At 52.8% G+C, this 15,429-nt stretch overlaps 1 protein-coding gene across 1 annotated transcript; it reads left to right on the plus strand.

The window, feature by feature from the left end:
- The first annotated feature begins 44 nt into the window (after positions 1-44).
- Positions 45-15,429, plus strand: PRRT1 (proline rich transmembrane protein 1). Its single transcript, XM_032958635.2, has 4 exons — positions 45-2,502; positions 4,664-4,905; positions 6,960-7,196; positions 7,762-15,429. The coding sequence occupies exons 1-4, from the start codon at positions 2,484-2,486 to the stop codon at positions 7,948-7,950; spliced, it is 687 nt and encodes a 228-aa protein (XP_032814526.1). The 5' UTR covers positions 45-2,483; the 3' UTR covers positions 7,951-15,429.

Raw genomic sequence — 15,429 nt, forward strand, 5'->3', positions numbered from 1 at the left:
CCGCCTTTGTCTCTCTCCCGTGCTTTGTATGGTTCATGTGGCGCAACAGCTGTAATGTTACACTCAAGTGGTTTAGCCAGCGTCAGCAGTCGCGGAGTGGTGTATCGCTGTTATGGTGCATCGTCCTTCATATAGATGTGTGAGTTTGCGGGTCTCTATGTGAGTGTTTCTGTATATGCATCTATAGAGCTCAGCACAGTGCAATTCGATGGAATTTACATTTTGAAAAACACCACATTTAACATAAGCTCTCGAGTATTCAGCAACCAGCCTCGCCTTCCCGCCCACCCCAACTCAAATCCGCATCCCACCCCACGTACATCGAACTCCATGCCGGGTCTCCCGCAGCGTGCTAATTTCTTTGTCAGAACACCTTGTTTGCTCGCACACAGGTCCGATGTCTGAGCGTGGTTGTGTTTCGCTAAATTCTCCTGTTTGATGAGTACTATGTGCCTCGGTGAATGTATATGCTCTAACTTTAACATAGCTATTTCTGTGACCAGTTACAAGCTAATCACTCAGCTATTTCAATGCTAAATTCGATGCTAATTCCTTTGTCAAGGGGTACCTCTGCGGATGTGTATACTTTAACTTAGCTATTTCAATGAGCCATTTCAATGCTAAATTATATGCTAATTCCTTTGTCAAGGCGCTTGGTCTTTTTCTTCTCACACAGCTTAAAGGTCGTGATCTAAGCGTGGCTTCTTCCACTCCAGCGCTGTCCTCCAGACAGTCTCGTCCCTTCACCTGATGAGGGCCGCTTGTGTTGTGGCCGAAACGTCGTGATTTTTTGTGATTTTATTTTCACCTACGTGACTTTACCCAATAGAACCAAAGAGTATGGATCCTAGCAGTCACGAAAGCTTTAAATCTAGAAGGGACGAATTGTTCACGTTGGAGATCCCGCCCGGGCCCCGTGGGACCCCGTAACAGGGTTTAGGTGGCAGACTCCTTTTAATTGACGCGCTTTGCAGACAATTGCTCACAATTTACTACTCGAGAGCGGTGAGCGGTGACGCGAACGTTCGCTTTGTTTGACCAGACGAAAAGTCAGGCGATCGGGGACATACAGCGTCTGCAGCACTGTGGAGGCAGCAACGAGGGTTGGTGGATCACCGCACAGATGGGGGTGTGAATGAATCTCTGTCTCCCCCCGAGGGCGTCGAGGAGGTGCCGTACCCTGCCTCGCCAGGAGAAGGCGGCACAGCCGGTGGACCACTCGCCATCTGCTTGTCCCGTCTGTACGGGGATAGAGCGTTGCCTCCTCGCGCAATAATAAACACGACTCGTCATTCATTGGCCGACGAGCGTGGACGAGTAGGCCAAATACTCTCCTCTATAGAGGGGCTCTTCAGACCCTCCACAAGTGGAGGCACTTACGCCAGCGGTGGCATGAACAAGAGATTGCAGAGCTGCGCCTCTACCCGTGGGGGCTCACGGGGATAGTGACGTCACGCAAACACATTGAGACAATCCTCGTCACCTCGATGACGTCACCGATCCCGGCGGGATGACGTCACCGCGCTCTCCGACTACGCCCGCCCCCGTGAGAGATGCACGCCGAGAGGAGGGAGAGGCAAGGGAGAGGGACGGGGTACGTAGGGGACAGCGGAGGGAGATTCGGGGAGAGATAAGAGAGAGATAAGGGAGGCGGGGGGGACAGTAAGGAAGGAAGAGGGAAGCGATAAGAGAGACGGAGAGAAGGTGGTAAGGGGGAGAGAGACGACAGAGAGAGAAGGGCGGTGGTGCTGGTGGTGGGGGGAGAGGAAACGGGAGGGAGATACAAGGAGAGATAAAGACACGCGGAGAGTGAGAGGAAGAGCCAGAGACCAAGTGAGAGAGATGAGGACATCGAGGAGCGGAAGGGAGAGTGTGAAAGAGAGAGAGGCAGAGACACGCGGGACTGGAGTGAAGACAGCCTGTGAAGAGACGGGGAGGGAGACGGAGAGAACAGGGAGAGAGGAATGAGGAGTACGACGGAAGGGGGACAGCAATAAATAGGAAGAGCAGGGAGAGAGAGAGTCAAGGAGACACGCAGAGCAGGGAGACACGAGGAGACAAGGAGAGAAACACAGAGAGAGGGAGGCGGTGACAGACGTGAGACAGAGAGCCACGGGGAGGGAGAGATCGGGAGAGACAAGCGGAGAGAGCGTGGCACACGAGAGAGGAGCAGGGAGAGTCGGCGTCTGCGCTTCTCCGCCCTCCGTCAAGTCCCCTCGCTACTCCGCTCTTCGTTTCGGGGGTCTCCCCAGCGCGGAGCAGCAAGTGGACCAAGGGGCTCCATCTGCCCGGGTCCCCTTGGCACGCTCCTGCCCTCTCCTCCTGCTGCTCCTCGCTTCGGACCACGACCCCCGCGGGTTCGGGGGTCGTGGGCCGAGCGGGTCGTGGGGGTATCCTTGCCTGGGCCCCGATGCATGGGGTTCCCGGAGACCCCGGCCGTGCCGACCCCCTAGGAGCCCCGCAGGGATAGGAGGCGCCGCGCCATGGCCGAGCGGGCTCACGGTGAGACCCCCACGGACCCCCAGAGGTCTCCTAAAGACCCCCCCTAGGAACCCCGTGTACCTTCTTAGACCTCGTTCGGATCCCGTGTACCCCCACAGACCATCCCCCTCCCCCTCATACCCCCTAAGACATCATATCCACGCATCCCCTCAGATTCCGGAACCCTTTGGGAACCCCACAGACCCCGGCCGATCCACACACGCCGCGTATCCCCTCAGACTCTCTCATACCTCGTGTACCCCCTCAGACCCTTAATGCCCCCTTATGCCCCGTGCACCCCTCAGACCCTTAATGCCCCCTTATGCCCCGTGTACCCCTCAGACCCTTAATGCCCCCTTATGCTTCGTGTACCCCTCAGACCCTTAATGCCCCCTTATGCCTCGTGTACCCCTCAGACCCTTAATGCCCCCTTATGCCTCGTGTACCCCTCAGACCCTTAATGCCCCCTTATGCCTCGTGTACCCCTCAGACCCTTAATGCCCCCTTATGCCCCGTGTACCCCTCAGACCCTAAATGCCCCCTTATGTCTCGTGTACCCCTCGGACCCTTAATGCCCCCTTATGTCTCGTGTACCCCTCGGACCCTTAATGCCCCCTTATGCCCCGTGTACCCCTCAGACCCTAAATGCCCCCTTATGTCTTGTGTACCCCTCAGACCCTAAATGCCCCCTTATGCCCCGTGTACCCCTCAGACCCTAAATGTCCCCTTATGTCTCGTGTACCCCTCAGACCCTTAATGCCCCTTATGCCTCGTGTACCCCTCAGACCCTAAATGCCCCCTTATGCCTCGTGTACCCCTCAGACCCTTAATGCCCCCTTATGCCCCGTGTACCCCTCAGACCCTTAATGCCCCCTTATGCACCGTGTACCCCTCAGACCCTTAATGCCCCCTTATGCACCGTGTCCCCCCTGAGACCCTAAATGCCCCCTTATGCCTCGTGTACCCCTCAGACCCTAAATGCCCCCTTATGCTTCGTGTACCCCCTCAGACCCTTAATGCCCCCTTATGCTTCGTGTACCCCCTCAGACCCTTAATGCCCCCTTATGTTTCGTGTACCCCCTCAGACCCCCTTAGGACCCCACACGGTGGGTTTGGGGGGTCGTTTTTGCTAAGACCCCGTGTGTGTCTGGGACCAGGTTTCCACCAGATTTCACTATTTTCTTCCAAATGTTTGCTTGTAAATACATACACGTAGCGATTTAATACAGATCACGAATGTGTCCCACGTGATTAGCAATTGTCCTTCAAGGTGATGAGCTTCGCAGCAAATGTCCGTTTAATGATTTACCGATTCTTGTATTTACAAGTGTATCAGTGTATTATGTGTGTGATCCGTGTGTGTGATCCGTGTGTGTGATACACTTGTGTGGATGGTTAATCCGTGTACTGGTTGGCCTGTGTACTGGTTAGTCTCGGTCACAGTTAATCTAGGTCACAGTTCGTCTAGGTATTGGTTAGGCTGTGTGGATGGTTAGTCTGCATTCTAGTTCGTCTGCATACCAGTTCGTCTGCATACCAGTTCGTCTGCATACCAGTTCGTCTGCATACCAGTTCGTCTGCATACCAGTTAATCTGTGTACCAGTCAGCCTAGGTGCTGGTCAGTCTGTGTACCGGTTAGTCTAGGTACCACTTAGTCTGTGTACCGGTTCGTCTAGGTACCAGTTAGACTGTCTATGCTTAGTCTGTGTCCCAGTTCGTCTTACCGGGTGGCCGTGGTACCGGCTGGCACACGTCCCGGTAGTCCCGGCCACTGGTCAATGTGCGTACCGGGTGGACTGTGCACCACCCAAGGATTCACGTGAAGATTGAGAGCCGAGCGGAGGTCGGAACGGTGTCCGTTCTCGCGCTCACCCCCTGGGTATTTGGATAAATGTGACACCAACATTGTTTTACTTGACTATAAGAATTTAGGGAGGCTGAGCTTTTTTTTGGGGGGGGGGCAGGGAGGTGCCAGGGGGAGGGGGGGACTTAGCAGTTCGCAAGGGGCTATGGGGAATCCGTATCATAATCATCAGTATCACCAGGAGGCGCTTAGTGATACTGATGACAAGGCTGATGATGCTGCTGATAATACTGATGCTGCTGCTGGTAATACTGATGCTGCTGCTGATGATACTTCTGATGTCTCTCGCTCCCCCCCCCCACCTCTCTCGTGCCCAGACCCCGCAGCTCCCCCTGAGTACGCACAGGCGGTGGGGCCCCCCATCCCCTCGGCCCCCGTCCAGACCCCTTCCCAGACCCCCCTTGGCCCAGGGGGGCCCTACCCCGGCCCCCCATACGCCCCCGCTCCCGTGAGCCCCTGCCCGGCCGCCTCTCCGGGGTTCCCACAGCCGGGGTTCGCCGCACCGGGACCCTACCCGGTTCCCTACGCGGGGTTCATGCCAGCCTACCCCGTCGGTGGGGTCAGTGTGTACTTACACTCTTCACTGTCGTCGCTCATCACCACTCTTCTTCACGAGCATAATAATGATTTGTAATATTATTATTCGTTTCGCTTGCATATAGCGGCATCGTCATTCATTCAAGCTCCATCTCAAGACGTAAGTAGTATTTGTAACGCGCGGCTCAGATTTCGCACGGAGACTCGGGGTGGTGGGAAGCACAGACGGTATCCACGCGACCCACAGTTGCTCAAGCTCGGTGGTCCTACAATTGGGATGTCCGGCAAACTATTAATGAGTGATTATACACGTGGGACGAAAGGCCCGGAGTAGCTGCGTTGGGGGTAACACTCAAACTCCATACAGACGGAACAGAGATGCAGATTAACCCGCTTGATGTACTGCCTGCAAGCCGGGAGATTGCGACCTCGACGCCCACGGCAAGAAGGGAGTTTCATGAGCGCGTGCGTGATTGGCAAACCCTCGCTGCCTCCACAGCACCGCACTCCATTGCAGAGCGGCTGTAGCATTACCACCATCGACGCGTTATCTCAGCCCGTTTTTGTCCATCTCTCTGAACCGGGGAAGGTAACAGAGAAAGGGGACACGATACGAACGACAATTCGAGTCGCGCTGCCACGTGGAGGCCGTGCTCGAAGGGTTTAGGCCTCGTCGCCATGCCGACGGTGACATCACGCGCCACGTGCCGGCCTTGCGCGCGACAGAATCCCGTCGACGCCAATTCAATTGTTCCCCTCCCCCCTCGACCACGAAAGTTGATATTGTATTGATATTGGCAGAAAAAATGCATCAAATGTTTTATTTTACTAGTGTAATGGTGGCGGGGGGGGGGCTATTTTCGGGACCCCCCCCCCACCTCCCCTTAGGTAGTTTCTAGAATCTAGATCAGTACCAAGCCATCGTCTCATCGCGTGCCCCGAGCACGCGTTGTCTTTCCCTCTCGCTGTAACCTCGACAAGTCGGTCACCTCTCCGCTGCTCTTCGCAATAAGTCCCCATTTGTCACTCCATCAACGCGGCTGATTCTCGGCGTTCGTAAAACTCCGCGTTTCCACACGAGTCAGCATTCGTTACGTTACTGGCTGTCCGTGAATACTCATGACACAAGCACATACTTTGCACACGCGTACATATATGACAAATATAATATATCTACACGCGCAGATATATACACACACACATACACGTGCGGGCACGCGAAAACGCACACTGAAATAATACGCAATGGAATACGTACACACAGACGAGTAAGCCAACTGCACAATGAACTGCACGCATACAATATGCACATACGGAAACACAGACAAGATAAAGATCCCCCCTATAATCTCAACAGGTTTTTTGGGCAAGTGCACGCAACAAAGACACAGATCCCCCGTATAGCCTTAACAGACTGTTGGGGCGGGTGATGTTAGCGAGTAGCACCTATGAAGGCCAGCACGGCACACGAGGGGGTGGCTGGCCAGCACCGCGTCTGATCATGCACATTTTCAGTTTCATTTATTTGGTATAGCCCTGTGAGCCATTCGGCTCTTGAATCGGGTGCAACCGCAACAAACAAAAAACAAAAACACGACAAGAAAACATCTTAAAGTGACTATGTGACTGCGCAAACAGAAAAATACAGGAAAAAACAGCAAAATCTTCCAGAAAAAGCACCGTACACCAACGTTGTGTGCAGAAATCCCAGTGGGATGCAAGTCAAACAACAACAACCACAAGACAACTTAGACTAAGGCCATCAGTCTAACTCTGTACTACAACAAACAAACATGGCGAAACCAAAAAACGTTTTAGAAATCACCAAAATAAAGCCATAAAAGCAATGTAACAGTAACCATAGGAACTGTGACCGAATTTTCACAATAAACGACATAAGCAACATGTAACACCAAACCCTAGAGCCATAGCTGGCTGCATGAGTCACTCCACAACAGCAGGAGCATCAGTAGGAGTATCAAAAATTTTCAATCCACCACATACAGACGCCCACACAGATACACACCGCTGGATGAGTGACCACTAACGCTGACCCTGCCCCCACCCCTCTCGCAGGGGTTCGTGTCGGGGTACGGCGCGGTCCCCGTCGGCACGACCGCCGTCGGCCACGCTCAGCCGCTGCCGCTGGGCCTAGGGGGCGGGGGGGTCCCCTCTGTGGGGATCCACGTGGGGGGCACCCTCCTGGGAGGCGAGCCCCGGGTCCCCCCCCACGACTATCTGCCCATCGCCGTCTTCAGCACCGTGTGCTGTTTCTGGCCCACGGGGGTGTTCGCCATTCTCAAGGCCGTGCAGGTGGGTAGCCGCGAGATGCACCGAGTCTGGCGATGGCATCCGCCGTTACTTCCAAGGTGTGCCGGAGATGAAGGCGGTGAGGCCGAGCGTCGTATGAAGATGACCATCGCTCGCTGTGATTGCTGTGATCTAACCCTGGCATTGCTTGCATAACATTGACAATGGAACGATGTAGATGGCAGGGGGGCGCTACAAGGATTGAGAAATGAGTGACAGCGATAGAGGGGTACTTAGAGATCACGAAAGGGTATGGGAGGGACGGGAAGGAGTGGAGGGGTGAGGGAAGGAGAAGAGAATGGGTAATAGAGAATAGGTGAGCTTTAAGAGAGGAGATTAAGGAGGGGGATTTATGAATGTGGCGGTGGTGGTGATGATGATGACAAGGATTCTACTGCTACTGCTGATGAGGATGATGCATCTTCTACTTTTGATAATCATGATATTAATGCTGCCTATGATGACACCACTACTTCTGGTGACGCTGCCGAATCTGCTGACGATTCCTTTTGCCTCTCCCTCCCTCTCCCCACCACCACCACCACGACCGCCACCACCATCACCACAGGCGCGTGCGGCCCTGCTGCGTGGCGACGTCCTGGCGGCCGAGATCGCATCTCGCCAGGCGCGGAACTTCGCCTTCATCAGCCTGGCCGTGGGCATAGCCGCGCTGGTGCTGTGCGCCATCGTCACCTGCGTGGTCGTGATCGCCTCCCGTGGTCACGAGGAGGCCCACTGGGCGCCGGGGGGTCACTAGCCGGGCCCGTCAAGGTCGGTGCGGCGGGGAGGAGGCCGGGGGGGAGCGGTCTCACCCAACCCCCCCCCCCCCCCCCCCGAGGACCCCTGAGACTCTGTGGCACGGAGCCGCACGGGGCTGCTTGTGGCGAAGGCTCGCCGTTCGAGCCCGCCGGCTACCCCGGTTAGGGAGCCGCGGGTGTAGAAGGTAAAGAGGTAAAGAGGTAGAGGTGCAGCCCTGCAAGTGCTCGCTCACGCCACTGCCGGCAGAAAGGGCCTCCGCTGGGCAGACTTCTCGGAAGAGGTGGAAGTACCCACACTTTACCCTACCACTCACGCGACCTGCCGACTCGACCGCCTGCGGAGGGAGGCGGCGTGGGGTGAATTTAAGAAACTTGCGATCGTTGTTTCGTCTGCCGTGCCAGGAGGTGGAATCGAGCCAATGCCCTCTGGGCCCTGCTCCCCATTGCACAACTGCGGGTTTATTAACAGCACAGATATTTGTTGTCCCCTCCGACGGTGGACGTGTGTGGTCCCGTAACATCATTGGGAAAAGATGTGACCACGTGTGCCCGTGTCACGGTCCACATTTTATAAAGTTTGATAACTTCCTCGCCAATTACTTTATTGGGGAAAAAAGCACGTAGCAACATCGCCACCTACTGGCAGAGTCATGCCCGTGTGCGGGCCGCTTCTGCGTGCACCTTGTACCACGCAGAGACAGCTGCTACTTGCGGTCCCCTAGGCTGGACTGCAGCAGGGCCTTGGAACGGTCGAGATGAGATGCAACGCTAGGCGCTTTGACTTGCCGAGGCATTGCAGCAAGTCCTGGACCCTGACCCGTGTCTGACACCCGCCCCCACCTCCCTCTTGGACTAACAACGGGCTCAACCCACGTCTACGAATATCTGGGGCTTCATTTCAAACTAATCATTTTACAGCGCACTGGTAAACTGGAGCGTGTGGCATGTGACGGGTAACTATAGAAAGCCATAGCAATAGGGTATACTGGATGTGGTGTGCCAGGTGGTGAAATTACATTGCAGGATCAGCAAGCGGGATAGACCCAGCTGAGATTAAGCCCTGCGAGCGCTTGCACAGAAACAACCTTGGCAACTAGCACGCAGACGTCTCAACATGGTGACGTCACCACGGCGCTGGTGCCAGGCTATGTGCACTCAAACACGCGCACACGCACACAGACGCCCGTACGCACTACCACGAAGCATCCCTGGACTCTAACTCGGCGTCCGCCAGTTCCGCAGCCTCCGTGTTGGCCTCTCTCCCCTTCTCACCTGTGAGATCTGGCCAGCTGGATTTGACCCTGGCTCCCACCACGGTGCGTTGCTTGTACAAAGCCCTCACAATAAGACGACTCTCACGTGCACACGCAGCCAGCAGAATACGTGCGTTATGCTCATGATGATGATTGTAATGTGGTGCATTTTAATTTTATTGATGTATTTGTTCGTTGGCTGCAGGGCAGGACTGTTACCCATGCACACCTGTGCACACCTGTACAGATCAGCTTGCGTGCATTTGTATATTTCATGATGTATAGGTGGTGTGTGTGTCCTGTGTTCCCACGGTTAGCCGGGTAGCCTTTACAATGGGCTGACTTGCATTTATGCATTTGAGAATGTATCTTATAGAGAACCCTCATTACATCCGTTACAGAACCATCGTCTCATCCCACACAGAACCCTCATTGGGGTGCCTTAGTTTGGCTCGATGAACCCTCATTGGGGTGCCTTAGTTTGGCTCGATGAGGACGGCAGTCTTTGTAACCCCAGCGCGCACGCCAGCGTTGGCGACGAGCCCGACTGTCGCTCTACCGATCGCACGGTTGAGTCGTCATGCGGCAATGCGGCCCACGTGCTGATGCGTACTCGATGTTGACTGTATATATAAACTGTATAGAGTACTATAGGCTGTCAGTGAGCAGGTAAGGGTGGCATGTGGTGGCATGCATATTTTGTTGTCATTCCCCCGTACCTCTGATTAGCACGGTTGCCTATGTACGGTGCGAAAAAAGTTCAACACACGTACATCCGGTGGCTGAATTTGGAATGAGAAACGAAACGGTGGGATTTTAACTTCAATTGGAGATGGGGTATTGGGTCGGGGTAGCGTTATGGATAAGGGTTATGATTCGGTATGGGGTAGAGGCTGAGTTAGGGGGTAGTGTTAGGGGGTAGTATTCGGGGTGTAGTGTTGAGGGCAAATGGAGGGTTATGGATACAGTTACTGGTTGAGTTAGCTTCGGCATAGAGTTATGGGATCGAGGCAGGGTAGGAGTGCGTGCAGGATTAAGGGTCGAGGTAGCGTTTGGGATTGCTGTACAGATGGGGTTACAGATAATGGTTGGGTTGGAATACTGAGTAGGGTTGGGCTGGGGAAGAGTTTGAATTATGGATGGCATTAGGGTCAAGTGTCGAGGTTGGGTTTTAGTTATGAAGGAATAGGATCTGGTTATGGTTATAGGGTTCAGGTGAGGGGGGCGGGTAAAGGAAGGTTGAGGGTTAGTACGAGGGTTGGCCTCACAGGGAGGGTTTGTGCTCTGACCACCCTCAACCCTCTCGACAACCACGGTGAGGGGCACCTCCTCGTGGCGGCTTGGGGGGGGGGAGGGCATCGCTTCCTTGCCTGTACCGCATCTCGTTATCAGTTGACTATACTTCCCCACGCTGGTCAGTGGGGGTTGGTGGATTGGGGGGGGAGGGGGGGCACAGTCTCGTTTATCGGTGGGTATTTAATGTGCGCACTTTCATTTTTTAATGTTTTAGTCGCTATTTAATATTTTATATTTTTCAACAAATTCTGATCGATAGCGGTGACGCGGAGCTGTGATGGGTGCGTGGGGCTCATGTCGGCCATTCTCTATCCGCTGCTGGATGTGAGTATACATATACAGTTAACAGGCTATAACACAATATTAGAGGTTGTACTCCCTGTTGCGTCGGAGGTAATCTACTTTGAACTCGAGCTGGACTGTAATTCGATTACTTAAGTAATTGGATTTACTCTACCAATTATTGCTTGGATTCATCGATACATCATACGTGAAAATCATTCTGGGGGGGGGGTATAAAAATCCCAACCCTGGTCCCACGTGTGCCACTGGACGGGAGGCCCACAGTATCGTCAGCCGTGCTACGCTGGGCGTGGCTTGTAGGGGGTTTCCAGCCTTCGCGAGGCAGGACGTGGGGGGCGGCCACCATCTTTAAAGGGGCACCAGGAATCGACCACGAGAAAACAAAAAGTTTTATAATTTAGCTCGATTCATCTCTCTCATCGTGCCATCTCGTGCACTCAGCCAGGGGAGGTCACAGCCGTGGAGGCGTAGCAGTACAGAACGACGATTCATGTTTCTGCACTACCCCTCTCCTCTCCGGCGTGTACCCCCCTCTCTCCCCGCAGCCTGTAACCTATAACACCTGTTATACGCATGGTGGTCGCCCATACAAGCATTGTCGAGGCTGAACGTGGCTTAGCTTCCTTCCGAGCTGTGGCGAGCTCGGGTTCATTTTGGGGAACTTGCCTGCAGGTAAACTACTATTATTATTCACGTGTAACGAGGATTCATTACAATAATAAATGTTTACACACAATACAAGTGGTTTAATTTATGCTGAAACGACGGTTGCCAAGCACAGGCACGCAGGCCAAAACGCCGAGCAGGCGGCAACAAACGGCACGACTGAAGGTGGACTGGATTCGAGTGTACCCACGCGTTTCTTGAATTGAGCGGCCGGGTACGAGTGATGTAAGAGGTTGGGAGATGATGCTGCTGATGATGACGGGAGGAGGGAATTCCCAAGTGGAGCAGTTGCGAGGGAAGAGACAGAAGGAGAAGTGGGGTGACCCATAGTGTGGTGAGTGGGTGGGTGAGTGAGTGGGTGTGTTGTTGTGACCTGTAGTGTGGTGAGTGGGTGAGTGAGTTAGTGGGTGTGTTGTTGTGACCTGCAGTGTGGTGAGTGGGTGGGTGCGTGAGTGTGTGTGTTGTTGTGACCTGCATTGTGGTGAGTGGATGGGTTGTTGTGACCTGCAGTGTGGTGAGTGGGTGAGTGAGTGGGTGAGTGGGTGTGTTGTTGTGACCTGCATTGTGGTGAGTGGGTGGGTGCGTGAGTGGATGTGTTGTTGTGACCTGCAGTGTGGTGAGTGAGTGGGTGAGTTAGTGAGTGGGTGTGTTGTGACCTGCAGTGTGGTGAATGGGTGGGTGTGGTGTTGTGACCTGCAGTGTGGTGAGTGGGTGAGTGGGTGTGTTGTTGTGACCTGCAGTGTGGTGAGTGGGTGAGTGAGTGAGTGGGTGTGTTGTTGTGACCTGCAGTGTGGTGAGTGAGTGGGTGTGTTGTTGTGACCTGTAGTGTGGTGAGTGGGTGGGTGAGTGAGTGAGTGGGTGTGTTGTTGTGACCTGCAGTATGGTGAGTGAGTGGGTGAGTGAGTGAGTGTGTTGTTGTGACCTGCAGTATGGTGAGTGAGTGAGTGGGTGTGTTGTTGTGACCTGCATTGTGGTGAGTGGGTGGGTGCGTGAGTGGATGTGTTGTTGTGACCTGCAGTGTGGTGAGTGGGTGGGTGTGGTGTTGTGACCTGCAGTGTGGTGAGTGGGTGAGTGGGTGTGTTGTTGTGACCTGCAGTGTGGTGAGTGGGTGAGTGTGTTGTTGTGACCTGTAGTGTGGTGAGTGGGTGGGTGAGTGAGTGAGTGGGTGTGTTGTTGTGACCTGCAGTATGGTGAGTGGGTGAGTGAGTGAGTGTGTTGTTGTGACCTGCAGTATGGTGAGTGGGTGAGTGAGTGAGTGAGTGTGTTGTTGTGACCTGCAGGGTGGTGAGTGAGTGGGTGTGTTGTTGTGACCTGCAGGGTGGTGAGTGAGTGAGTTGGTGTGTTGTGATATGCAGGGTGGTGAGTGGGTGTCTTGTTGTGACCTGCAGGGTGGTGAGTGGGTGAGTGAGTGGGTGTGTGTGTTGTTGTGACCTGCAGGGTGGTGAGTGAGTGGGTGTGTTGTTGTGACCTGCAGGGTGGTCAATGAGACGGTGAGTCTGGTTGATCGACTCCTCAACACGGGTGTTGTAATGCGTGAGTGTGAAGTGAGCGGGAGCAGTAAGCAGGGTAGGAGTTCGTGTTAGAAGGGCGACAAGGAGGTGACTGACCACCGGTGAGCGAGCTCGCGAGTGACTGGAGCGAATCGGTGATGAGTGCCGATTCATCCATCACCCTGGCCACTGCCGCTGCTCCTCTCCGCTGAGTGTGAGAGGAGAACCCCGCAGTGGGGCAGAGCGAGAGAAGATTCAAGACTCGCTAGCTGCAGCGGCTCTCACGAGCCGTGCTGTCCGGTCTTCTTGCAACAAAAATCCATGCTGCTTTATTTTACATGTTTAATTCGTTATGGATTTTGCAACAGTGAAAAAGCACTATTAATAAATAATATGTACCTTTGGCTCTTAACATTACATCAATTGCCTTTTACCCGAGTGAACAGGGAATATTAGGAGAGGCTGAGAGTGGGGCGTTATTGGTGCCCCCTCCCCTCTTCCCTCGCCCCCTCCCCCTGCTGGGTTGAAACCGCCAGCGAGTTGAAGGTCTCAGCTCGGTTACCATAGAGACACATAGAGACCCATAGACATACATAGAGACCCATAGAACCATAGACTCACGTAGAGACCCATAGACATACATAGAGACCCATAGACTCACATAGAGACCCATAGAACCATAGACTCACGTAGAGACCAATAGACATACATAGAGACCAATAGACTCACATAGCGACCCATAGACTCACATAGAGACCCATAGACTCACACAGACCCATAGACTCACATAGAGACCCATAGACTCACATAGAGACCTACACTCACATAGAGACCCATAGACTCACAGAGACACATAGACTCACATAGAGACCCATAGACTCACGTAGAGAACCATAGATTCACGTAGAGACCCATAGACTCACATAGAGACCCATAGACATACATAGAGACCCCATAGACCCACATAGAGACCCATAGAGTTGCATAGAGACCCATAGACTCTTACAGAGAACCGTAGACTCACGTGGAGACCCATATACTCACATAGAGACCCATAGACTCACGTGGAGACCCATAGACTCACATAGAGACCCATAGACTCACGTAGAGAGCCATAGACTCTCACAGAGACCCACAGACGTACATAGAGGCCCACAGGCTCACATATAGACCCTTGGACTGTGTTGTAGTTAACGTGGGTTCTTAAGTGTAGCGAGTTGATGATCTTAACCCGGTCACCAATGACCGCACATACAGAAATGATCGGGTTATTTTTGGGTTCTGCACCCAGTTTGGTTCGTAAGATAATATCGATGTGACTGTCACGTGACGAACATTTATCTCTACAGCAGGGTCGGTGGCATAAGTACTGCCCGCTTCTGTGGAGACCGGAGGTCACGTGGAGGGATCTCAGAAGTCGCTCTGTGGCATCTGCTTCCACGGACTGTTGTATACCACAGTGGGGAGGGTTGCACTGCTGTTGTGCGAGATTTCCGAATGGACTCTTCTGGACGTGGCACCGAGAGCACAATTGGGGTAACAGGGGGGGGGATGGGGAGATCTATCTGCATCACGTGACTTCCATAACCACTCCTTGGGTCACGTGTGAGAACCAACGTTGGTCAGCGAAGTCGAGGTGACGTTTGCCTGTCAACTCACGCAGGCCATGAGACAGTGGGTGGACATTCCACATTACTGTTGTGGGCACCAGTATAATTATAGAACAGGCACGGCTTCCTGTAGGGTAGGTGCTCGCTTTATCGATCCTGGATCGATGTGATGATGATTTTGAATTATATTATTCGTTGGTGATGTTTTGACAAGACTGGTGGGAGAGGCGTGTGACTATGATTCCATGATGGTGATGATAGTGGTACATTCATGATGCTCATCCATTCGAGCTGTGGTGGTACTACTCTTCACTGATGATGATGATGTGTCATGATGATATTGTTTAGATATGATTATTGATATTGTTCAGGGATAATTGATTCTATTTGATGATGATGATGATACTCTGTATTCCATGATTACACCATTTCACCATATTGATAAATTCTGGAGATATTGTTGAATGGTGATTATAATTAATTACTCAGATTATATAATCAATGACGTAATTCATGGATGCCGTAATTATCTGTAATATTAAGCATCGGTGATCAAATTGAAAGATATCAATCAATAAAAACGATACCACTAAGTGATGGTAATATTATATGAATAATATCAGTGATGAGTAAATTAAACAATTGAGCTATACAATGCTTATATATAATTTAATCGTTTTAATTCCGTGGTAATGACGATGATAAACGTAATATGATTTAATGCTGATATTCAATCATGATTTTACATCATTGAGTTTACATCAATGCTATTCCATAATACTGTAATGACATCATGTTACGATTATAATCAGTGATGATGATGGATGACGTTATCATTCAATAAAAGTCAGAGTGATCTA

The sequence above is a fragment of the Petromyzon marinus genome, chromosome 22, assembly GCF_048934315.1.
Source record: "Petromyzon marinus isolate PM22_M1 ecotype Great Lakes invasive population chromosome 22, UKy_Petmar_22M1.pri1.0, whole genome shotgun sequence".
In the NCBI taxonomy this organism is placed as follows: Eukaryota; Metazoa; Chordata; class Hyperoartia; order Petromyzontiformes; family Petromyzontidae; genus Petromyzon; species Petromyzon marinus.

Bases quoted from the DNA above. Each gene is read 5' to 3' on its own strand.
- PRRT1 (XM_032958635.2), top strand. The intron at 4,906-6,959 runs GTCAGTGTGTAC...CCCCTCTCGCAG, and splicing joins CAGCCTACCCCGTCGGTGGG to GGGTTCGTGTCGGGGTACGG. The intron at 7,197-7,761 runs GTGGGTAGCCGC...CCATCACCACAG, and splicing joins CCATTCTCAAGGCCGTGCAG to GCGCGTGCGGCCCTGCTGCG.